General features: G+C 35.8%; 1 protein-coding gene across 1 annotated transcript; it reads right to left on the reverse strand.

Annotated features, from left to right (window-relative positions):
- Positions 1–236: 236 nt before the first annotated feature.
- On the reverse strand, positions 237–23,221 carry LOC129258971 (T-complex protein 1 subunit theta-like). The gene is made up of 14 exons (XM_064098452.1): positions 22,836–23,221; positions 16,361–16,531; positions 14,996–15,127; positions 13,457–13,526; positions 12,735–12,863; positions 11,478–11,539; positions 9,953–10,090; positions 8,186–8,257; positions 7,186–7,359; positions 6,655–6,742; positions 6,149–6,264; positions 4,835–5,071; positions 4,040–4,159; positions 237–3,571 (listed from the first exon to the last, which is right to left on the reverse strand). The coding sequence occupies exons 1-14, from the start codon at positions 22,893–22,895 to the stop codon at positions 3,500–3,502; spliced, it is 1,641 nt and encodes a 546-aa protein (XP_063954522.1). The 5' UTR covers positions 22,896–23,221; the 3' UTR covers positions 237–3,499.
- Positions 23,222–23,770: the final 549 nt, after the last annotated feature.

Here is a 23,770-nt window from a genome sequence, read left to right on the forward strand (position 1 = left end):
AAAAATACCCCCAAGGTGAAAATTTGAGCAAACAAGCATACACCACAAGAAATTAAAGAACCACAATACCCTCTATCATACATACATGTTACAGACACCCGTATCACCCCCCCCCCCCCCCCAAAAAAAAAAAAAAAAAATGGTTATGATTTTCACGAGTGCAGTAGGCCTACATGTAGTTGAACCTTGATATGAAAACAATACACACAGGACACAAAAAAAATGAATTCTAGAAATTTGTTAATTTTTATCACACTTATCTTTCATGTGACATTTTAATTAATTTTTTTTTCATTACGGCACATAGCAAACACAATACATCATAGTTACACACCCACTCAAAATAATACAAAAGTTTCACATTGCAAAAATGTTTTATGTACTTACACACTCTACATGTAATCAGGTTTCCAAGTTATTTTTTAGAAAACCCTCTGCCAATGCATATTTATTTATTAGAAGTATCCTTGAATTGTCAGTTATATTTTCAGCAGTCATAAGACAATAGTGTTCAACTTTTTCTTCTGAATGCATATTTGGCCCATTGTCCGACAATGGGTAGTCCCTGTACAAGTAAATGGAAATGACAGAATGCAAAACTCAACTGGAAAGCTTGATTTCCAGACTAGATTGCAAGCTTTCGCCGGAATGATTAGACATACATGTGAACCAAGCTCCCCCCCCCCCCCCCTCCTTTCCGAGTATATTATCTAATGACTTGAATAATATGTTTCTGTCATTCTGTGCTTTGTCTGATAGTTACCCTTGCATTGCCTTCATACAAATATACACTTCATATCTAAAATTTAAAATGCAAATTGCATTCATCCTTTGGTGTGTTGAAGAAATTAATGCTGACGAGCATTTACATACATTTGCTGCAAGAAGACATACACATTATGGCATTCTTGTTGCCAGGATATATAGGTACTACTGAAAGCTGTTTGATTTTTCCCTTGATAGAAAAAATTAGTAAATTACAATGTATGTAGGACTATGTCTGAAAATGAGACATCCATGTAATGTGCCGTTTGTAGTAACAGTGCATTCTCATCTAGGAAGCTCAGTATAAAAAAAATCATGCATTTGAATATTTACAACAGAAGGTTGAAGGCATGTAAAATTATCATAAATACATATAAATAACAAAAATATTTGCACACAGAAGAAAACAATGATCGATTGTACGACCTCTCTGTGTGTATGTGAGAGATCCCTGAAATGTGTAGAGAACAGGATGTTATAGGATGCAAAAAAAAAAAAAAATTGAACAATTGTCATGGAAACTCTGAATAAAGAGATCTGTTACACATAACCTAGAGGTTTATCATAACACTGATTAACAAGAATGATTATACACTAATCAATTCAGTTTATTGTAAAAAAAATCAACCAATGGCTGAGCTTTGAGAAAACGGTACAGATTATGATTTATCCTGATGAAATAAGGTACTATTCCTTGTAATTTCTCTTTCCACAAGAATTTATCTTCATACTCATAATACCACGATTCCTGAGAATTCATGGTCCAATGAACCTTGTGATTCTGAGAATACTTAGCAATAAATAATATTTTTCTCCTGGGGGAAAAAAATAAGAGTGACTGGACAAAGAACTCTTCACATTAAACAGGAAATACTTCATTCACTGTACAAATATTATTATACTAACTTTGTCACATAATTTGTAATAAATTTGGACTAAGAATTAATCTAATATGGCCTGTTTGCCAGATATTTGTAATCTCTTGTACTTTTCTCTTTCACAATATGTTTTCAAGTCATTCTGCCCATGCAGATATCTGTATACATGTACTGTTATTGATGCTCACAGGGAAAATAATGTATCATTTGCAATTCTTTTTTCTTCCATTTTACAATTAGGGGCATCCATTTCAAGAATGGGGGTTTCCCTTTAATATTTTGCAAGCCGTACAGGATATCAGTAACCAAACACTTCGGGAATAAAAGACTAATAAAACATCACAATTCCCTCAGGAGGATAATGTATTGGAAAGCATTTCCAAGAGAGGAAGTATGCTAGAATTACTTGGTTAATCCATCAAGGACTATTATGTTACCCAAGAGGAAAATACACTGTCACACAATTACCCATTAATTGCAATTACAAGGGTAATTACAGAATTTACATCGAAGTTATATAAAGAACATCTTGAAAAATTCATCAACATTATGTATTCTTACATCCATCTGCGTGAATTTCTTCATAGGTAGTGTAGTTACACACATAGAATCTTCATGAAGTATTGTGACCTTACGAAAGATGTCAGGCCTTTAAATATTTGCCCTTGATAGGCTTACACATAGACATCCTTTTCAAGACATTGACAGAGAGACCTACAAGAACGCTCCAGTTTTAATTCAGTAGCAAATGCTCTATCTGAATGGTGAATTTTCTCTTCACTAAATCAAATGCAAGGATCTCAGTACTTGATCATTGGTGATAGCAATCTATTATTGGTAACATGTTCTATGTAAACGGGCACTGACCTACAAACGTGCAGAGAAAATAAATGGCACTGGCAGAAAATGATTACAAAGCATGGGTGGGGGACGTCTGTTGAAGAATGCATTAGGATGTCTATCAAAGCAGGATCATGAATCTTTGCCATTCTTGTAAATTTGCCATTATGGAAATTACAGAGGATACTTTGCTTTTCATTGGTTAATGAACATGTGTTATTATGGAAGCTACCGTAATGGCAAATACACAAAAATACATTTAGCAAGCTGTTGGCCAAAGGACCAAGAATTCTGAGACATCAATCTTTAAATTGATATCCATATCAGGAGTTACATTTGATTGTAAGACTATTCACATCCATTACAGGGTCCAGAAATATAAAGTTACACCAGGCTTTATTGAGAACTCCTGGTAAATACTCGTAATTACATAGTTGACGTAATAAAGGGAACCAAGGGCAAATAGGTGAAAAATGCCTGGTGACTTGCAGAAAATCCTGACACCCTAAGGCACCTTTACAAGAGTCTCAACCACACTGATACAACAGCCACATCAACAACACCAACTCCAGGCCGATCAAAGCTATTACATTATTTCCACATGACATATCTTCCTTTGGTTTGGAAGCAGTCGACTGTGGCATTAGCTGTGTATTATAACTGGGATCCTCATTGGCATAATTTTCCATCTAATCCTTCACTTTCTGCATAGGCAATACCAATTGAGAATAACAAACTCACAGTGAAATGCCACATGGTCAATCTGACCAGAGCAGCTCTTTTTAACCCATTGCCTACTAGAAATGGTGGTCCCCAGACATGGCCCCTAGGGAATTACAAAATTAAGTACTCAACAGGTTAACCCACTACCTACTTGAATCAGTGGTCCCACTACAAAACCCATAGGAATCACCAAATTCAGTTGTAAATGGGTTCCAGTACTTGTTTTCCACAAATGTGCAGGGTATTAAATAAATTTATAGAGAACTACATATTGGCGTTGAGTCCGCATAGCGCTAATCATCATCGTTGTCTCCTCCGCCTGGTTGCCTGACCTTGGGACCTCCTGCGGGTTTAGCCATGATGATCTGAAACAGGAAGATCAGAAAAGCAAAGTGATTAATGAATTGTATTACAAATAAGCCTGGGTTGAAATTCATGTCCTTTGCCAGGGACATCATAAAAAACACTGATTTTGGAAAGGAAAGTGAGGAGGGTTGACATGCCAATCCTGCTTAGGATGTCTTTTATTATGGTTTTGAAATCAATTTTGTTATGTACATATGTTGGGAACATAAATATCCTTGTTTTTTTTTTATTCTTTGAATAGTTTGTTGTTCAAATTTTTAATTTCCATGTATCAGAATACAGATTCCGTCCGGCGCAACACCGGTGGATTCCAGAAGAAAATCATTTTGACATGATTCAGGCCTCGTTAAGACTGCAAATAATCTATTCTCTTGGTAAAGCTTTGTTATGAGATCTTCATATGATTTGGGATAATTAAATGGAATAGAAATAGCGCAGTGGGTGAATTGTTTTGAAGTTGCTTTTACCTGATCAACTCTAAGAACGGTGATGGCTGCATTGGTAGCCAGCTTGATAGCAGTGTGCTTTGTAAGATAAGCATCCATGATGCCTGCTTCTACAACATCCTTTACATCAGCACCCTCAGCCTACAAGAAAAGTTACATTAAAAAAAATAATGAAATAAACAGAATACTAATTGTACTCATCAATCTGCTAATGCTTATTGTGTACATGTAGACTGGATGACCATTCATTATTTTTCCGTTAGTCATTACTTCTCAAACCGTTTTCAAAATAAAATCAAACATGCAGAGATGTATTCGAAAATGACATAAAGGAATCATATTAGATTTAAAGATATGAATGTCTGAAATACAAATGCTGGTTCCCGCATATTCTCATTTTCCTCCTGTAATGTATTTCTTTATGAATTTTGTATCTGCAGACTTGTATACTACCACTTCTTGACTATTTGTCTTCTACTTTGATTTCTTTAGACAATGAGGGATCCAGGGGAGAAGGTGGCACATACCTAAACCAATCATAAAAAATAATTGGATAGGGAAATTGCCCCTGTAAGAGGTGTTGATTATTTCAATTCTTATTTTGTGCTTGTCCACAAAACTGCGAAGGGAAAATGGCACATTGCAAATTCAAATGGTATTCTTTTTTTTTTCTTGCATGTAAGTTCTCCCTGTTCAAAGAATGTCTATTGGCAAATCCTGGCTCCACAACTGTACATATGTTCATAAAAATAATGTATAAAATGTACAAAAATAAAGAACAAAGCACAAAGCAATAGTCAGTTTAACAGCTCTCACCTCAATATCAAATCCTACATTCTTCTGTCCATCCTGGTGAGCTGCATACAGCTTTGAGAGAACCTCTGTGGCCTTCACGCCTGCATTCTCAGCAAGAGCCCTTGGCATGGCCTCAAAGGCCTGGGAATACTGCTTTACAGCGTACTGGGCTAGTCCTGGGATGGTCTCGCTGTAGGTAGCCAGTTGATGAGCAAGCTCCACCTCGGTTGCACCGGCCCCAGGAACAAACCTGTTGTCCTGCAAGTAGTCAAAATAAGTAGATGGAAAACTAGACTGTTAAAGAACTAGATTGTCAAAGCTGGTATAAAAATCTAATTTTGATTGGAAACACTTGGTAGCAATAGAAGTGCTTATCATATTCCTGAATGCTTATTTTAAAAAAAGTTGAACTAAAATCATTCAGGCTTGCTTGAAATTATATTAATTTCATTGCCATTTCCTTTTCCTAGTATAGCTAACACAGTCAACAACATGTGGGACCACAATATAAAACATTAAGCATTTTTCAGTAATTCTTACAATCTTCATTTCCTAATTACTTTGTAATATGAATTTTACTGTAGAAAAAAAATTGGGAGATATCATTTATTCATTTTTTTCTATAATTCTGTGTGCTTCTTCTTCTTTTTTAGATCTGTGAAAATTTTACTTTCTGTTGTTATCAGTACCATAGTTTATCTTTAAAGTCAGTGTGAAAAAGGAAAATGTTAAGTCAGTCACAGTAGACAAGAAAACAAAATCAAGAGGAATGAGACACAAACAAAACAAATGTGCCTTTGATAGAAAGGTTCTCATACAGACAACCTGACTGCATGGGAATCAATTTTAGTGATCACTATAGGCAATTAGCTGCTTTAGAGAGAGAGGGTTCCCAGCTTTTCCAGAAAACAAAATTCCCAGATTTTTCCCTGATGAAGTTTAAAAATTCACTGATAATAATTTAAACCCATTCCCAGGTTCGCATGTTTTCTGAGTTGTTGCCGTGAATTACACGTATTTACACGTATTATGTAAAGCTAAGTTGGTACTATTACACAGGCATGTAATGGCCTCCCTTCTCCCCATACAGCCATCCTGCCTCACCTTATACAGAAAGAGATTGATATGCAACAAAATATAACAGAGTCAGACTGACTACCATGCTTTTGACTTTTGAGCTGATCAAAGTTCCCTGATTTTTCCCTGATTTGAGGTATTTTCAATCAAATTCCCTGATTTTTCCCTGACTGGAAAAAAGTAAAATAATTTTCCCTGATTTCCCTGATGGGCTGGGAACCCTGAGAGAGCACCAAACACATGATTAAGCATTGTTACCTTTGTTAGTGCCTTGTAAGTATTGACACCATCATCTACTGCCCGTTCAATGTCATCCATGATGTTTTCAGTCGATCCTCGGATCACAAGGGTGGAGATAGAATTCTCTGCAGACTCTGCAATGAGAATAGAGTCATTCAGATCAACGTGAAAATCAATGTCGCAAGCAACATGAAACAATCATTCAGGGAAAACATATCATTAACAAGAAATTACATTTAAAAGTATAAACCAATTATATCAGAGGAGGAGGATTGTTGCATGGCCTCATTACTGAGGTTAATTTCAAATTAAAAATATTGAGTGTCTCTACTATTAAAGAAATGAGTGAATGTGTTTTCAATAAGTCTGAAACAATCAGGTATGCCTAAAAACTTGAGATCTTCCATGCATCATAATTGCATAAAAAGTTTGAATATGCTGGTTCACGAAAAACCCATGGATCACCTCAGATTTTCATCTGGATTTTCCTCTCCCCCCACCCCCTGAAAAAAATATAAACCAACCTTGTTTGAAGATGATGACTGGCGTGTCTCCAACTTCGTCCATGAAGACATTGTCACAATAACCCATTTCCTGAGATGTGGGAGGGGTCTGCAGTGAAACAACAAAATAAATGTCTCATCAGCGACAAGGGTCAATACCAACAGTAATGAATATCAATCACATCACTTGTGTCGTTACTGTTGAAACTGGAGTGCATTGACCTAGGGAAATCTTGCACTTGGAAGAATTTACGATATACTACATTGCATCAATGGCATGGTAACGTAGCATTATCTCCTTTTGATGTAAATGGAAATAAGCTTGAATTTCATTTGTCTATTTGTTTGTTGTTTATTCTTTAATTTTTTTATCATTTTATTTGTTTATTCGCTAAATTCATTCATTTATTCAGTTTATTCCTTTGTCTGCTGTTGTCGTCCATTAACCATTCATCCCTGCATCCATCTATCCATTCATTAGTTATTAATTAATCAAGTTTATAAGAATGGAAGTCCCAATACCAGCTGTCTGAGATGAATTGTGCGACTCACCATGCGGGGTAGTACTGTAGCACGGACTGTACGAGCCAGACGTCGGAGATCAAACTTTGAGTTCAACCTAACTGCCATGAGATTGTACTTGTTGAGGAAGTGAAGCGCCATGTCACCCACCTTGCCACCAGAAACCACAACACTCACACCTGTATCAGCAATGGCTTTGATTTGCTGCAGATTAAAAGATAAATCAAACAATTTTATACAGAAGAGTCCTTCCAAAAACTTATCGTCCTATTATTTTACTGCAAATTTATTCTGGCCCAAACAAACAGCCAGACTTCACTAGCTGAGAACGGTAAAATGATTTGCTGGAGATGAAGGACAAGTGTACAGAACAGCTTTCAAAGGTAATTCATCAAGAGTAAATCCTATCGTTCTAAAGCAAATTTTCCCTGGCCCAATCAAACATGATTTTACTAGCTTGTAACCTGCAACATTTTAAATACTATGAACTGGGCCCTGAAATTTTTACCTCTGGTTGCAAAAGATTTGGAACATACGCAGGCACACACTGGCTTGTATCAACCAGATTTAAGCAGTACCACTACCTACGTTTATTCCTTAGGCCCAATGACTGAATAAACAATGCTGGATACCCTAAAATTCAAATGAATTGAATCAATTCAATTATAACCTAAAGTGGTTGGGTCCTTTACAATAATTATTTCATAAATTTTGCAATTACTGCATTCTCCATGAGGGACAGATTTACAGAACACCACAAATACCAACTGTGGCAACTTAACATTCAGGTACAAGTAAACTTGCCTAAGTCGATCTCTCATACGCTGAATATTTGCCTAATTCAAAGCAATTTTTGGACTACTTTACGCAAAACGTGTCATAAACCTATTCGAATTTGAATTTCTCCTAAACTGTCCCCTGAGTCACAAAGATTCATGTGGTCCAAAAAGATTTGACTTTGGCAAAGTAATCTGTATGTACAGGTATGTCACATATGAAGCTGTTATATTAACATATATTTTGAACTTACTGTTTCTAATGCATCTTCTTCTCCTTTACTGTAGGTCATAAGTTCAGCAGCCGATTTGATTAAAACAGTACCCTGAAAAATAAAATAACAATATTAAGAATTCTAAAAATCAATCACCCGTAGTTATTAGTAACAAAAATATCCAAAATTTTGATATCTGGCTACAAGAAATATAAATCCCTCTCCCTCCTTTTGAGAGAAGTCGAATTGGAGCTTTTACTAAACAGCATTGCCCAAGTTATTCCTATCAAGGTACCTTATATAGAACGAGTGTACCCGCTCCATGTAAGTCTACCCTGCATGATTGCATTCATTATTAATTTCCAGGCCTGTTCCTTTCTTTACAAAGAAAAGGTATTTGCTTTTATGCCGTTCTAGATGATATGCACCCTGCTTTTCTCAAATTTCTAGCCCTGTAGCTTACCCTGCTAATCTCAAACTTCTAGCCTTATACACTGCTAATCTCAAACTTCTAGCCTTATACACGTAGGTTACCATAAAGATAAATGCCTGTCCTGTACTTCCACAGCAGTGACCACATAAAAGTCATACTTTGTAAAAACATGTCAGGAAAACTTTTGGGCTCAGATCTTGTCAATCCAAATTTCATTTTTCATGAGGCTGCTTATTCAGTTACGCCCAGCATCATGAAAAAACTCTGGCAAATGATATCATATCTGTCTATATGGAACCTTCAACCTTTATATCAAGAGTAGAGTATCTGAACCACTGCTCCAAGATGCCGCTACAGGTGCATTGCCTTGCAGGCTTTGAACGTACCTTAGTTTTTGTGTGTGATGAATCCACAGGACAGGAATAGACTGCTATCTTAGCCTTCGTTCAGGCAAGACAAAAAACTCTCACAAATAATATTATAATTGTGTATTGAACCTTCAACCCTTATTTTGAGAGTCAAGTATCTGACCCACTGATCCAAGATACAGCTATAGGGGAGTGCCTTCAGGCTTTGGACGTACCTTAGTTTCTGTGTGTGATGAATCCATAGAACAGGTATAGACTGCTATCTTACCCTCCGTTCAGGCAAGACAAAAACTCTCACAAATAATAACATAATTGTGTATTGAACCTTCAACCCTTATTTTGAGAGTCAAGTATCTGAACCACTGCTCCAAGATGCCGCTACAGGTGCATTGCCTCGCAGGCTTGGACATACCTTAGTTTCTGTGTGTGATGAATCCATAGGACAGGAATAGACTGCTATCTTAGCCTTCGTTCAGGCAAGACAAAAACTCTCACAAATAATAACATAATTGTGTATTGAATCTTCAACCCTTATTTTGAGAGTCAAGTATCTGACCCACTGATCCAAGATACAGCTATAGGGGAGTGCCTTCAGGCTTTGGACGTACCTTAGTTTCTGTGTGTGATGAATCCATAGGACAGGAATAGACTGCTATCTTAGCCTTCGTTCAGGCAAGACAAAAACTCTCGCAAATAATAACATAATTGTGTATTGAACCTTCAACCCTTATTTTGAGAGTCAAGTATCTGACCCACTGATCCAAGATACAGCTATAGGGGAGTGCCTTCAGGCTTTGGACGTACCTTAGTTTCTGTGTGTGATGAATCCACAGGACAGGAATAGACTGCTATCTTAGCCTTCGTTCAGGCAAGACAAAAACTCTCACACATAATAACATAATTGTGTATTGAACCTTCAACCCTTATTTTGAGAGTCAAGTATCTGAACCACTGCTCCAAGATGCCGCTACAGACCTGTGCATTGCCTCGCAGGCTTGGACGTACCTTAGTTTCTGTGTGTGATGAATCCATAGGACAGGAATAGACTGCTATCTTGGCCTTAGATGCATTGTTCAGTGTGCCCTCTACGTTCTTCTTGAAGACCATGCCTTGTAAAACAGACGATCCAAGGATACCAGAACCCTGTCAAATAAAAGCATGTTTAAGATGTTCAATGGCTGAAGAAAATGTTCATTTAAATTTACACTCCATTCACAAACATACCTGTAAAGATTACAAAAACATAAAAAAGATTTATGACACGCATAATAATTGTTATAACACAAACAACAAACAAGAAAACAAGCAATAAATGACCTTTAAAAATGTAATTAATATTGTATTAGTGTAACAAACAAAAATGTGTCTACAGATCTCTTTCACGAGACAAATTTTAAAGGTCGGGCCATAGGGGATAAGCTAAATATTAACTTAAGGGACTAAATATGATTGGCAAAATGAATTCAAGATTAATGAAATAACCCCATGTGATATGGGAAACATACATCCAGTTGATGTTTCTTTTCATGCATGATAGGACGGTCTGGATGGAATACAGTGTACCACCTACATCAGTGTGTTGGGCCACAAACAGAGACAATCTCTGCAGGCTTGACAATGGTTCGAGGTGATTGGATTTAATCTCGCATGGGAATCTGGCCATGTAAAGCTATAGAACAGCCATACAGGAATCCTGCATTACCATGCAATGAAAATCAAAATTCTCTAATACGATCAATTTCATCACATCCGTAGGAGGCCTACCCCATACAAAGACTACATTCCTTTATATTCTTTCACAAAATTCACAATTCATCGCAGGGATATGTACATGTACAAATTAAAAGCAATGTTTCAGCAATGAACAGGAGTATCAATTCAACCTCTTTCCATATTGTACTTTAAAAGGGATGGTCCAGGCTGGAGATATTTATGTCTCAATGAATAGAGTAAGATTCACAGAGCAAAATGCTGAAAATTCAACCAAAATCGGATAATAAATAACAAAGTTATTGAATTTTAAAGATTTGCATTAGTCTGGAGAAACAGTTCTAGGCTTGTCTTCATGAATATTCATTAGGTGGGATGATGATGTCATATCCCCAAGTTTTTCTACCAAGAACTAAACAATTGGATTGACAACTAATTAAGTGCATTAGTTATTTATCGCTGCAACTTATTTCATCATAAAGGAGACACATCATTCAAACATGTAAGAAAAAAATGTAACATTTATGATTTCATGTAATAAAAGAAAAAGGAAAGTGGGGATGTGACATCATCAGCCCACCTAATGAATATTCATAACGATGTGCATATGACTGTTTAAAAAAAATATTGATAACTTTTAAAATTCAATAACTTTATTTGTTTCCCGATTTTGATGAAATTTTCAGTGTTTTGCTCTATGAATTTTAATCTAATTATTCAGATATAAATATTTTCAGCCCTGAGCATCCCTTTAAATACAATATATCTGACAACTTATCCTCAAGTTCGGAATGTTATCTTGAATTCATAATTTACTTACCAAGATTTTAGCTACCCTGACATTATCCACATTGAATGTTGACGTCTTTGACATTACTGAAACTAATAAAAAAGAATAAGAGCATTAAGGATACTTCTTTCCACAATTACAGCACATGAAACAGCATATCAACTGTGTCACTTGGCACAGAAATTAACTGAGAAAAGGGCTAATTTTAAAAGATTGATTCCAAACTAAATGCAGGACTTATGGATTGGAGAAGAACTGTACAACGCATATTGCCAATTATAAATCAACATCATGAAAAAGTAAACCCAGACAATACAGAGAAGAGGCTCTCCAATAGAGCCATGATGTACAACTTGGCAAGGGTAATTTCTTTTCAAGTCTCGAGCTTCCCAAATGCAGCATGCTCTCAGTTGTAAAGGTTTGATCGTCTATATTGCTAAAGTAACTCCTTTATACGAGTACAGTGATGATTTCATGAAATTATATACTTACATACAGAGGCTTTTATAATAGGAGGTAATAATAATTTGTGAACAAATTTTCAGCATTACTCCTATGTGTTTAAACACATAGGAGTAATGCTGACAATTTATTCACAAAATAATTATTATACTTATTGTAAATTTAATATTCTGATTTATAGACATGAAAGGCACAATATTCCAAGTGTCTACTTTCTAGCAAACTGTATCACCTACATCAGTGTGTTGGGCCACAAATAGAGACAATCTCTGCAGGCTTGACAATGGTTCGAGGTGATTGGATTTGATCTCGCATGGGAATCTGGCCATGTAAAGCTATAGAACAGCCATACAGGAATCCTGCATTACCATGCAATGCCATTCACAATTCTTGTGTAGGCACAAAATCATATGACCACCTAGCTTTATATTCATTCACAAGATCCTTACTTTATATTATCCTAAATGCACAAAGACCATCTGCCTTTTTCTTCAAGAGATTATAATCATATAGGTAGGGTATTGCCAATTACCAACTCGCCTTCAGAATAAAAAGTATTTGAGGAAAAAAATATCCAACAGATACATGTAATAATCAGCAAACTTCATTTCGGACAGCTGAAACAGCATTCGTTTTAAGTCCTGACTTTAACTAATTAATGCAATATTCTCTCACTGGTAAAGTGTCTTAGTTTTATGGAAGTAAAGTAATAACCTCATGAAATTTTGAATTGTCTGTGAATGCACTCTAAGAGAGAGAGAAAAAAAAAACATGGTATAATGTTGTAAAGGTGTCCAGTTTTACAGAATTTATGCGACAACTTACTGCATGCTTGTGAGATCATCTTTGCAAGGAAATCTTCATTGCCGTACTGCTTGCTCATGACTGACGTCCTAATCGCTTGTGTAACCTCTTGAACGTTCCTCAAATCTTTGATGGTGCCACACACAAGATCTGAAATCAGAGAGATGTAATTTAAATTGGATGAATCGACACTCATTTCTTCAGATTTGAATTATAAATCATTAAATGACGAAGGACACATCTGATAGTTGGATGGTCCATGGGGATTATCACAGATAGAGAAATATATGTTAACAATTGGAATATTAATCACATTTTTGCCTGCATTAGGAAATTTATTAAGTGACCTCCAATAAATTATGACCTTGACCCTGGGTGGAGAGCGGGGAAAGTGTAGATGATTGACGTCTTGCCAAAGGACCCTAACAGTCTTCTGATTAAAACGCAGGATTAAAAACCATTACATTTTTCCTCGAAATAAAAGAGTTTTTCTTGTCAATAATGGACAGATTTGCAAAATCAGGGAAAAGGTGCTCTATCAAACATCTGCTGGGCCTGTTTCATATAGAGTTACAACTGTGATAGCTACCGTAGTAGCAAGGCTCAGCAGCCAATTACAACAAAGAATCCATGGTCGATCTTTATGAAAGCCACAGTAGTGGGTTGGATTGGATTCCGTTTTGCAGGCATGATATAAACCCTTGCAGATTGAAGAAAACATTTTATACATGGATATACAGTACCTGGTAAGATTTCTAAAGTTTTCTTGAGTGCTACTTCGAACCCTTCAATTACTTCTGTTGGGGAGAGACCCTACGAAGGAAAAGACAGAAAGTGGTAAGGCCATTACTGTAAATTACATTCTGTTCACTTGTCACTTTATAGAAACAATTATTTTTTTAACAAATTGCACATTGGAAAAAAATAATTTTGAAAAAAACAGCTGACAAATATTCTAAATTATCACCCGTATCAGACATCTGAGCTGGTCATTTGCAAAACCGTATTTCCCTGTATTTTATTATTATCAGGAAGGGATAGGTATATTGTTTGTATTTTTCTCGGTCTCAATGCGCATATTGACTTTGCATGCAGAGACGACACAAAATATTTGTATTTGTATTTTCCCTGGTCTCACATCCGGGCCTTTGAGGATGCGAATGAAGTGATACGCTCACGCTTCATCTACGTCATAATAAAGACAACGCTGGATCTGGGCGCTTGCAAGTACGTCATAATGGTAAAGTGCAGAGCCTAGACACTGATATTATCATGACACAACAGAACTCTATTCTTAAAAGATATCACTGTTATCATTATTTTTGCTCTAGATATCTGATTTGGATGATAATAAAAATATTGACTGCCCTTCTTTCGGGGAACATCAAATATATTGCCCGTAAAAGACCCATATTGCCCTCGTCTAAAGACTCGGGCCAATATGATTCTTTTGCTGGCAATATATTTGATGTTCCCCTCAAGACCAGTCAATATTATATAAATATCATTTATATTTGATTGTGTAAGCCGACAAATGTTATCAAATATCATTATTTGATTGTGTAAGCTACGTTCGTTTCATTACTCAAACAAGCACATAAATGAAGTTATCAAAAGAAACAATTATATCAAATTGCAAAATATATCCATCTTAAAGCGGAACACCAATCAAGTTCAATATGATAATGTCAAAAGCACATTCAAACACACACAAACAGAGAAAGTCTGATGAAACAGAAAGAAAAAAGTACAACTCGCCACTTTGAATTTTACATTGCGTCCAAAAATAATTTGCTCAGAATGCAGAGGGCTATGATTGGGGTTACAGTTAACTTACAAAAAACATTATTATGATAACGATTATGGTTTGGATTTTTCTAAGATTATAGATTTTATTATCAGCTGAAGGTGCAGTTTTTTCTATTAGAGCAACTGTAAACAAAGAGATCATCCTGGGATCCCCTGAATTTACCAGGGAAAAATAATGTATGGGAACTCTGCCCTTTTGCCCCAGGAATACTCAACAGAGCCCTGGGAAATGAAAAAAGAGCCCTGAAAAATCCCCACTGAAAAATCCTCATTCACTGCAAAAATGCACCTCGTAATGAATTATAGATGCCGCCATATATATGCCTATTATTATTAATCCCTAATCATTATTATGATCCATATTCTTCTTATTATAAAGCTTATCCGATGTTGCAGATTTGGGCAGTACATGAAGGTTGTGAAAAATAGCCCCAGAATTTAAAAAAAAAAAGGATATTTTACTTGATGCTTACCATTCTGAGTATCTCTTCAGCATACTGGAGAAGAGCTCCTGCAAACACCATGACAAAGTTGGTACCGTCCCCTACCTCCTGCTCCATCTGCTGTGATGCTAGGACCAGCATCTTGGCTGCAGGGTGCTGAACCTGCAATTATGGAGGTCAAGAAGTTGAGACATTAGAACGCGATGTGGAGGAAAATAAAATCCAGGGGGTGTGTCATATTAAGCCGTTTGTAAATCATGCACGAATAGTGACCCATTCTTGCGTTAGAAATGTTTTGACATGCTGGGAGTGAAATTCTTATAAGTCATATCAATTCTTGGCATGTACATGTATTTTCCATTCAAATGCATGTTTATATGAAAATTACAATGTATATACAAAGATTGGAATAAAAATAATTGAGAATCTAATATACCACAAGATGCGGCCACCACTCCTTCATAAAGGCATGCATAACTTAGATTTACGAAACCCCATCCTGGTTGGCGTTTCATGAAGCTGTTTGTATGTAAGTTACGAGTGACTTTAAGAACAACAGATGATCGTTCCTTATCATGAGCAAAATCAACACCATTGAAAATGTTTGAACTTGTTAGCTGTACTCTACTACAAGGATGGATCACCACTGCTTTGTTTAAGCGGGAGTGAAATGTGTCATAAATACATAGTCTTAAAATATATGTTTTCAAATATCTACTAATACTACAGAGAATAAATTGACCTATAATTGTATTTGTATAGAGAAACTAAAATGTTTTGAGAGAAGAAATAATTGGTTTGCTACTTGGTAACATAATCATGGCAGTATGTATATTGAGTAGTTAATTAGCATGTTATCATTCAAGTGGGTCGATATTACGAGACTACACTAGCATTATGGGTCAGGAAACTGGCCAGGTATGAGTAGTTGAGGACTCGAGATGGTGCTATTGGTTCATATCTGCTTTAAGTTGCTCGCAACTTACAAACAGCTTTATGTACCAACCACCAGGCCTCTTCTTTGAGTGAGCATTTATTCATTAAACTTGGTCTTCTTTTAGTATTATCACTCCAATATTAACTGCTGCACTGTTTTAGCTAATGGTCATACAAGATACATGTAATTGCATGATCGTGGTTGGCAAAGAAAAAAACATCATTCTTGCAATGAGCACCATCATGGAAAAAATTTGCAATAAGCTGCAAATTTGGAGCAACAATGCTGATTGTTTACTGGTCAATGCATGCTCTCAACGACAGACAATGCAATTTGCGTGACTGATCTCTACTTTTGAGTTACAGAACGCTGTGTTACAGATTGCCTTTAGTGTCGTGTGTCTTTTCTTATCTTATTAAACATGTGCAAGAAAAATCTTTGTCCAACAAATGCATTACCTCCAACTCTCTAAGAATGGTAGCAGCATCGTTTGTCACAAATAGCTTTTCTATATGATTGATAACCATCTTATTCATTCCGCTGGGTCCGTATGCAGACCGCGTTGTCTCTGCAAGCTCCTTACATGCTCCAATGTTACGGTAGATAGCTTCTTCAAGACCTTGGAAATTCTGAACAATAAAAAAAAGAAGAGAAAGATGCAATTAAGAATAGATTATGATGATGTGCCACACAGCGATGTACAAAGACCAGATACCCATAAAACTTATGAATGCAAATTACATTTAATTTTTAACTAATGAAAAGGAATGACTGCTGAAAAGCTGAAGAGCAGGGGAGATGGTTCCAGAGACGCAGCACACCAGCAGCGAACGATCTGTCTCCTGTGGAAGTTGGTCTTGCCACCAGAGTGGTATCATTGCCTGAGCGCAGTCCATGCCTTTCAGTCTGGTATGGAGTAAGGTTATTTGGATATTCAGTATTCAACAGGGTTGGGCTCAATTACAAAGTAATTGATCAATTACGTAACAAATTACTTTTTTTTTCTCGAGTAACTGTAATTTGTAATTGAAATTTCTCAATGGAAAGTAATTGTAATTGAAAAATTGTAATTGACTTCAATTACAGTCAATTACTTTTAAATTACATTCAATTACATTACTTTATAAATTTATTATTCAATTTACTTTGGATTGCTTATTGCTCTTTTCCCTAGCTATGTATCTCTTGCATGCAACTGTATCCTTTCTCATGATGTAGAGGAAAGAGGAGATGCTTCTGCTATAGAAAGAAGTGCACATATTGACCATTTGAAATATTTGAGAAATTTTGCAAAAGGTCATGGGTTCCAACAAGAAATCAAACTAGGCAATTTATAGCGAAGTTACATTTCCTATAAACTCATGCAGTGGCCTCATTTTGTTTGTAAGAATAAACTTAAGATGTTTACTAAAATCTTTAGAATCTTTAGACTTAAACTTCAAGTTAAAGTTGGAATACCCCCCCCCTCAAAACATCAGCTTCAGTCGAGGAAAATGTATATGAAAATACTTTTGTCCTCATGTCCTGCCCCCCTTCCCTAAAGCTAGATCCGCCCTTGATGAGCAAGGTCACCGCTAACAAGTCAAGTTTACATGTTGTACATGATTTCTAGGCTCAGGGTTGGCTGATTTAAATCATGTTGATTTATATCATGATTAAAATCGCGATTTAAATTTTCACTATGATTTTTTTTAATCATTGACTCACTTCCATTGAAACGTGTACAATTTATTGACAGTTTTATTTTTTTTTACTCAAACTAGAAAGATTTGTTCAATTTTATATCATCAAAACATAAATAAATGCTTCATATCTACTGAAAACAATTTAAATCATGTCAATAAAATCAGGTTGATATTGCAATGTAGCATATAAATGGTTTAACACTTAGGCCCCTACTCAACTTTCACTATGATTTTTCTTTTTTAATCATTAGATTTAAATCACTTCTATTGGAACATGTACAAATGAATAACAATGTTTTTATTTGTGGCAGTTTTTTTTTTACTCAAATTAGAAATATTTCATCAACGTTACATGTATATCATCAAAACATGAATAAATACTTCATAAGCAGTTTACACTAACACCCCCTACTCCACTTTCACTATGGTATTTAAAAAAGAATTGTTGATTTAAATCACTTCCATTGAAACATACATGTACAAATGATTGACAATATTTTTAATAGTTGCAGTTTTATTTTTTTTTATCAAAATAGAAAGATTTTATCAAATCACTTCCATTGAAACATGGACATGTACAACTCCAGGTTTATTGTACTAAAAGAAATAATGAATTCAATTAAACTTGCAACTTTTTCCCAATAAGTCACAGCTTTGCAAATCAATGCTTTACACAATCAGAAAGCTCCAACCATGGTTCAAATACCAAAGGAGGTTTAAACAAAAAGAAATGTAGTTTTCTTTTTATTAAAGGTCAAGTCCACCCCAGGAAAATGCTAACTTGAATAAATAGAGAAAAATCAAACTAACATAGTGCTGAAAATTTCATCAAAATCTGAAGTAAAATATTTTTTATGACATTTTAAAGTTTCACTTATTTTTTACAAAAAAGTGATAGGCACTACTAGGTGACTCAGTCGATGATGTCCATCACTCACTATTTCTTTTGTTTTTTATTGTTTGAATTATACAATATTTCATTTTTTATAGATTTGACAATAAAGACCAACTTGAATGAACCATATAAACAATGCTAATTCCACATGTTCAGGGAGGAATTAAACATTGTATCACTTGACAATGAGGAGAAAATTATATTTCATATTTCATATAATAAAATACAAAAGAAATAGTGAGTGGATGACATCATAGTCTCCTCATTTGCATACCAGCCAGGATGTGCATATACATGTAACTGTTTTGTGAAATTAAAGCGAAACTTTAAAATGTCTTAACTTTCTTATTTTACCTCTGATTTTGATGAAATTTTCAGTGTTATGTTTGTTGGATTTTTCTCTTTTTATTCAAATCAACTTTTTGTTCGGGTGGACTCGTCCTTTAAACACATGATTTTCAGTCCTTGGCTTGAAAATCAAGAATGTTTCTCTTTCAAGAATGTGAGTCTCTGAGTCATGGAATTCTTCCAAAGAAACTGATCCTCAATTCATGTATGAATAGGAACACTAACTTTGCAGTATTAGCTGTACCAAAGCAGTTCCTCAACTTGGACCAAACCAGTCAGTAGGAGCTAAATACCCTACATGACTTACCTATATAAATTCTACTTTGACTGGATTTAATTATGAGATAGAATAATAATTTTAGTTGTGAAATGTATGATTTTGAAAATGATTTCAGTGTAAGGGTTATATTTTTGGTGTTTCCACTTTGTTTTAGAAAATATTGTTTAAAAATAAAAAAAATAAGAAAAATCTGATTTAAATAAAAACAATCTGATTTAAATCAAATAAATCCGATTTTTTTTTTGAAAAAGAAAAAAAAATTGCCAACCCTGATTGACCTCAAATTTGAAATGTGACAGAGTCTGAGAGACTTGCCATCATTCAGGCCATGTCTTTGTGAACAATTTCTGGCAGTAGAAGCGCACGGCCAATTTGGGAGACTGTTTCCTATAATATATGGGAGATTATCTCCAATAAGCAATATCAGAGACTTAATTTCAGAGACAGTCTCCAGTTTGGGAGACCAATTTCCTTTGCTTACATTTGCTGCAAAAGGGATTACCTTGGGCTTGGCAGCAAATGGAAATGTGATACTGATAAGCAGATTGATTCCTCATGAAAAATAACCCCTACTTTAAAAATTCACTGTCTACTTTTGTTTTGATAAGGATTTTTGTTGTCATCCACACACAAAACAAATATGAGCTTCTGACCTCAGTGAGACAAAATTTTGGATGGAAAAAATTATGTTCTTGACCTTGTTGGTAGCCAGGCGGCTTCTAGAGAGTAAAAATCATTTACTAACGTAAGGTCACTCTCATACGAAGCCAGGGCTTCCGTCATATACTTTTGCGTGTACCACCAAAAAACCTGAAACTTTCGCCCCCGAAATTTCTACTTTCTTTCTAAAAGATCTAGCCCTAAATCATGTACATGGGATAAAACTTCATTTCCAACATTTCTACACTCTCGTTGTTATTTTTGAACAAGAATTCATAAAAAAATGAGAGAAATATTGTCATGATTGTGTAAAGACGGAAGAGACTTGCCCGATGTTTACGCCGCCATCTTGTTTCCTATTGTTCTTCGCCAACGTTACAGACGCGTGCGTCGGGTAACGTTGGGGAAGAACAATAGAAAACAAGATGGCGGCGTAAACATCGGGCGAGTCTCTTCCGTCTTTACACAATATTTCTCTCATTTTTTTGATGAATTCTTGTTCAAAAATAACAACGAGAGCGTAGAAATGTCGGAAATGAAGTTTTATCCCATGTACATGATTTAGGGCTAGATCTTTTAGAAAGAAAGTAGAAATCTCGGGGGTGAAAGTTTCAGGTTTTGGCTTCCATTGTGTGGGTCTATGGGATAGAAGGCCTGGCTTCATGAGAGTGACCTTACGTTAGTAAATGATTTTTACTATCTAGAAGCCGCCTGGCTACTTGTTGCCTGTTGGCAGGTTGGTAGGTGTTAATTCTTTTGTCCTTTTGCAAAGCTCAAAGCTAGTCTCCGATATGGGACTTTTTGTTTCCCATATTTGGAAAGAGTCTCCCCACTCCCCAGACCAGTCCCAATATAATATATTGGCCGTGCGCGGTGCGCCTCGGGCTCGGCTCTACGCTCTGTCTGCATTCTGTCTGTCTGGTTTGGAAATTTGCTCGAAGTCAGCCGGAATGAAACTGCGTAAGCGCCAAGAGAGTTGGCCAGAATTTTAAACTCCGCCGGGCCTGGCTATGGCCACTCATTCAATAGACCTTATCGCAAATAGATTCACGCAAAGGATCATGGGATCGCAAAGGGGGCAATAGCGCCGCTGTTGTCCGGATGCGACCATGCGAGCGCAAGCAGCCGACAATAAAGTGTACGATTTCCACAGTGTATCAAAATACGATCGACGCCCGCAGCCAACATTTTGCTAACTTCCAGTAAACGCCTCGTCATATTTGTTCCAGAGTCTAACATTACTTTTCTTCTTAATCATAGGTGGCAGAGATATATGTGCCGTCTATAGCTGCAAGAATTACCACAGATTTTATGAAGACAAGTGCAATTTTCTTTCATTTTCGCGCACTGTCTGTGCGTATTTTGAGCTGTGCAGCTGCTGTGTGCTTTGAATTGTATGCACGGACAGCGGGCATGCACTCTCGGCCCAGGGGTACGTCGGCGAGGCAGTGGAGGAAACTGGTCCCAGAATTCCAAGCAATAATAAAATGATGATCAATAAAACAAACTCTGCAGTAGATTTGATTACTTTATTCTAGTGTTATATTTTTGTAATATCAATCGATAGTCAAGAATACATGTTTCATAAATAATTATCTCAATCATGATTTTATTCAGAGTAGGCCTATAAACCGAGCTGTGTTTTCTTTTTCTCTCCACAGATAGGCTACATAATATTATTGCAAATTATTCAGGATCGTGGTCGGACATTCTGAAGTTTTATAAGTGGCATGCATAGACAAAATAATGAATGAAATATAACAAAAAATGAGAATAGATGAAAGTATATTGATAGAAAAATAAGCAAAAAAAATAAGAAAAAAGAATTTAATGAGGAAGGTGATCTGAAAGAGAAGTGACTGAATGCGATGAAATTAATTGAATATGTAAATGTTGAAATAAGATTTATTTCAAAAGAATGGAATATATATCATTTATATGAATTAAATATCCAGTTTCAGACAAAATAAAATTACAGAGGTTTGAGGGATAGGGCCTATACGGGATCATAAAATGTTTTTAATTTTATTAAAACTTAAAATGTTTTAAATTTAAATAAATTCAGATTTATAGTATTCTGCATGTCATAGGCCTATTATATATATATAAATATATATATATATATATATATATATATATATATATATATATATATATATATATACTAGCTTATTTTTGGCTTTAGATTTGTCTCATGCACCCCCTATATAGAAATTGTATGATCAAACTAAACAGCCCGACTTGCAAAAAAAGGACTATATTTCCCCCAAAATAACAAAAAACTTGGCTAGCTAAATTTATATGGAGATATATGGTCTACATTATGTTTCTCATGAATATTCTTTAATGGAAAAATATGCTATCTAATTTGGATCACCGATCGACGTGCTCTTTTCTAAAGACGATCGGCAATGACCCGCAATCACTTTTCCCACAAAATCTTCCCAAGTTTAGCCCCAGAAAACTTCGAAAATACGGTGAGTATTGAGTTCATACTTTCACTGGGCAATCATGATACAAAGATTGTTCTATAAATCTACATTCAAGTATCCAAAATAATTTAAATACGAAGAAATAAGACTTAAAAAAAACCCTGGATTTTGAGTGACACTACACAAAACATATGGCGTTGTATGGCTTCCCGAAAGCCGATTCCGCGTTTGCCCCCTTTCGCATCTCGTCATCCTCTGCGATGACAGACGCCCTCACGCGACAGACGCTATTTGCGATAAGGTCTATGAACAAGGTTGTGATGGCTATGGCCAAAGCAACGGCAGTCCTCTGAGCTCTGCCTTCGCCTGACCGACTTGACTAGCCCTGCGGCTTGCTCGCGCGGGTAGGCGCTACCTATCGCTAGCTAGCTCATTCATACCGCCGGCCGGCCCGATACAGGGTCAGTTGGCAAACGTGAACAAGGAACACCTTGACAACGGAAAGACGATCGATAATTACTACCACCACCTACACACCAGTAAATCAAATCATCAAATTGAACTCACAGGTACATGCAATCATTATCTATTCTTTCACAACCTCGGATAATTCTGGAGAGGAATAATACTCACTTTAGCTCCATCTTTCAGCATTTGGGCAAAGCCCGGTGCACGAGGTATGTTCATCGCCATGTTGAACTTCGGATGTAGTTAGTTGAGATAGATGTCTGAACAGCCGTTTTCTTGTACAATTTTATTATTACAAATCATTGGTATCCTTATTTACACGTGCATATTTTAGAGATAAATCCTTTTCATGTATAATAGCAATATTCAATTCTGTAAAAAAAATCTCTAATTAAAAAGCAAACAGAACATGACTAACTTTTATGTCAAATGACAATACTCGATGTACATGAAGGAGGAAACAACTGGAGAAAGACTATTCGCAAAAGCATGTTCTAGAAAAAAAAGTGAGTCACGGCGCGGCCGTCAGTCAGCTAGTGCAGTTATACAGTGCGTCCCAGAAAAAACGAAACCGAGATTTCGCGATGATTTATCATATCTTAAAGGACAAGTCCACCCCAACAAAAACTTGATTTGAATAAAAAGAGAAAAAATCAACAAACATTACACTGAAAATTTCATCAAAATCGGATGTAAAATAAGAAAGTTATGACATTTTAAAGTTTCGCTTATTTTTTACAAAATGGTTATATGAACGAGCCAGTTACATCCAGATGAGAGAGTCGATGACGTCACTCACTCACTATTTCTTTTGTATTTCATTATATGAAATATGAAATATTTTGATTTTCTCGTCATTGCCATGTGAAATGAAGTTTCATTTCTCCCTGAACACGTGGAATTCCATTATTTTAACATTTTGTTCTTCAGGCAAGGAGGTCCTAATCATCAAATTCGTAAAAATTGAAATATTGTATAATTCAAACAATAAAAAACAAAAGAAATAGTGAGTGAGTGACATCATCGACTCTCTCATCTGGATGTAACTGGCTCGTTCATATAACTATTTTGTTAAAAATAAGCAAAACTTTGAAATGTCA

The sequence above is a fragment of the Lytechinus pictus genome, chromosome 4 (genome assembly GCF_037042905.1).
Source record: "Lytechinus pictus isolate F3 Inbred chromosome 4, Lp3.0, whole genome shotgun sequence".
Taxonomy (NCBI): domain Eukaryota; kingdom Metazoa; phylum Echinodermata; class Echinoidea; order Temnopleuroida; family Toxopneustidae; genus Lytechinus; species Lytechinus pictus.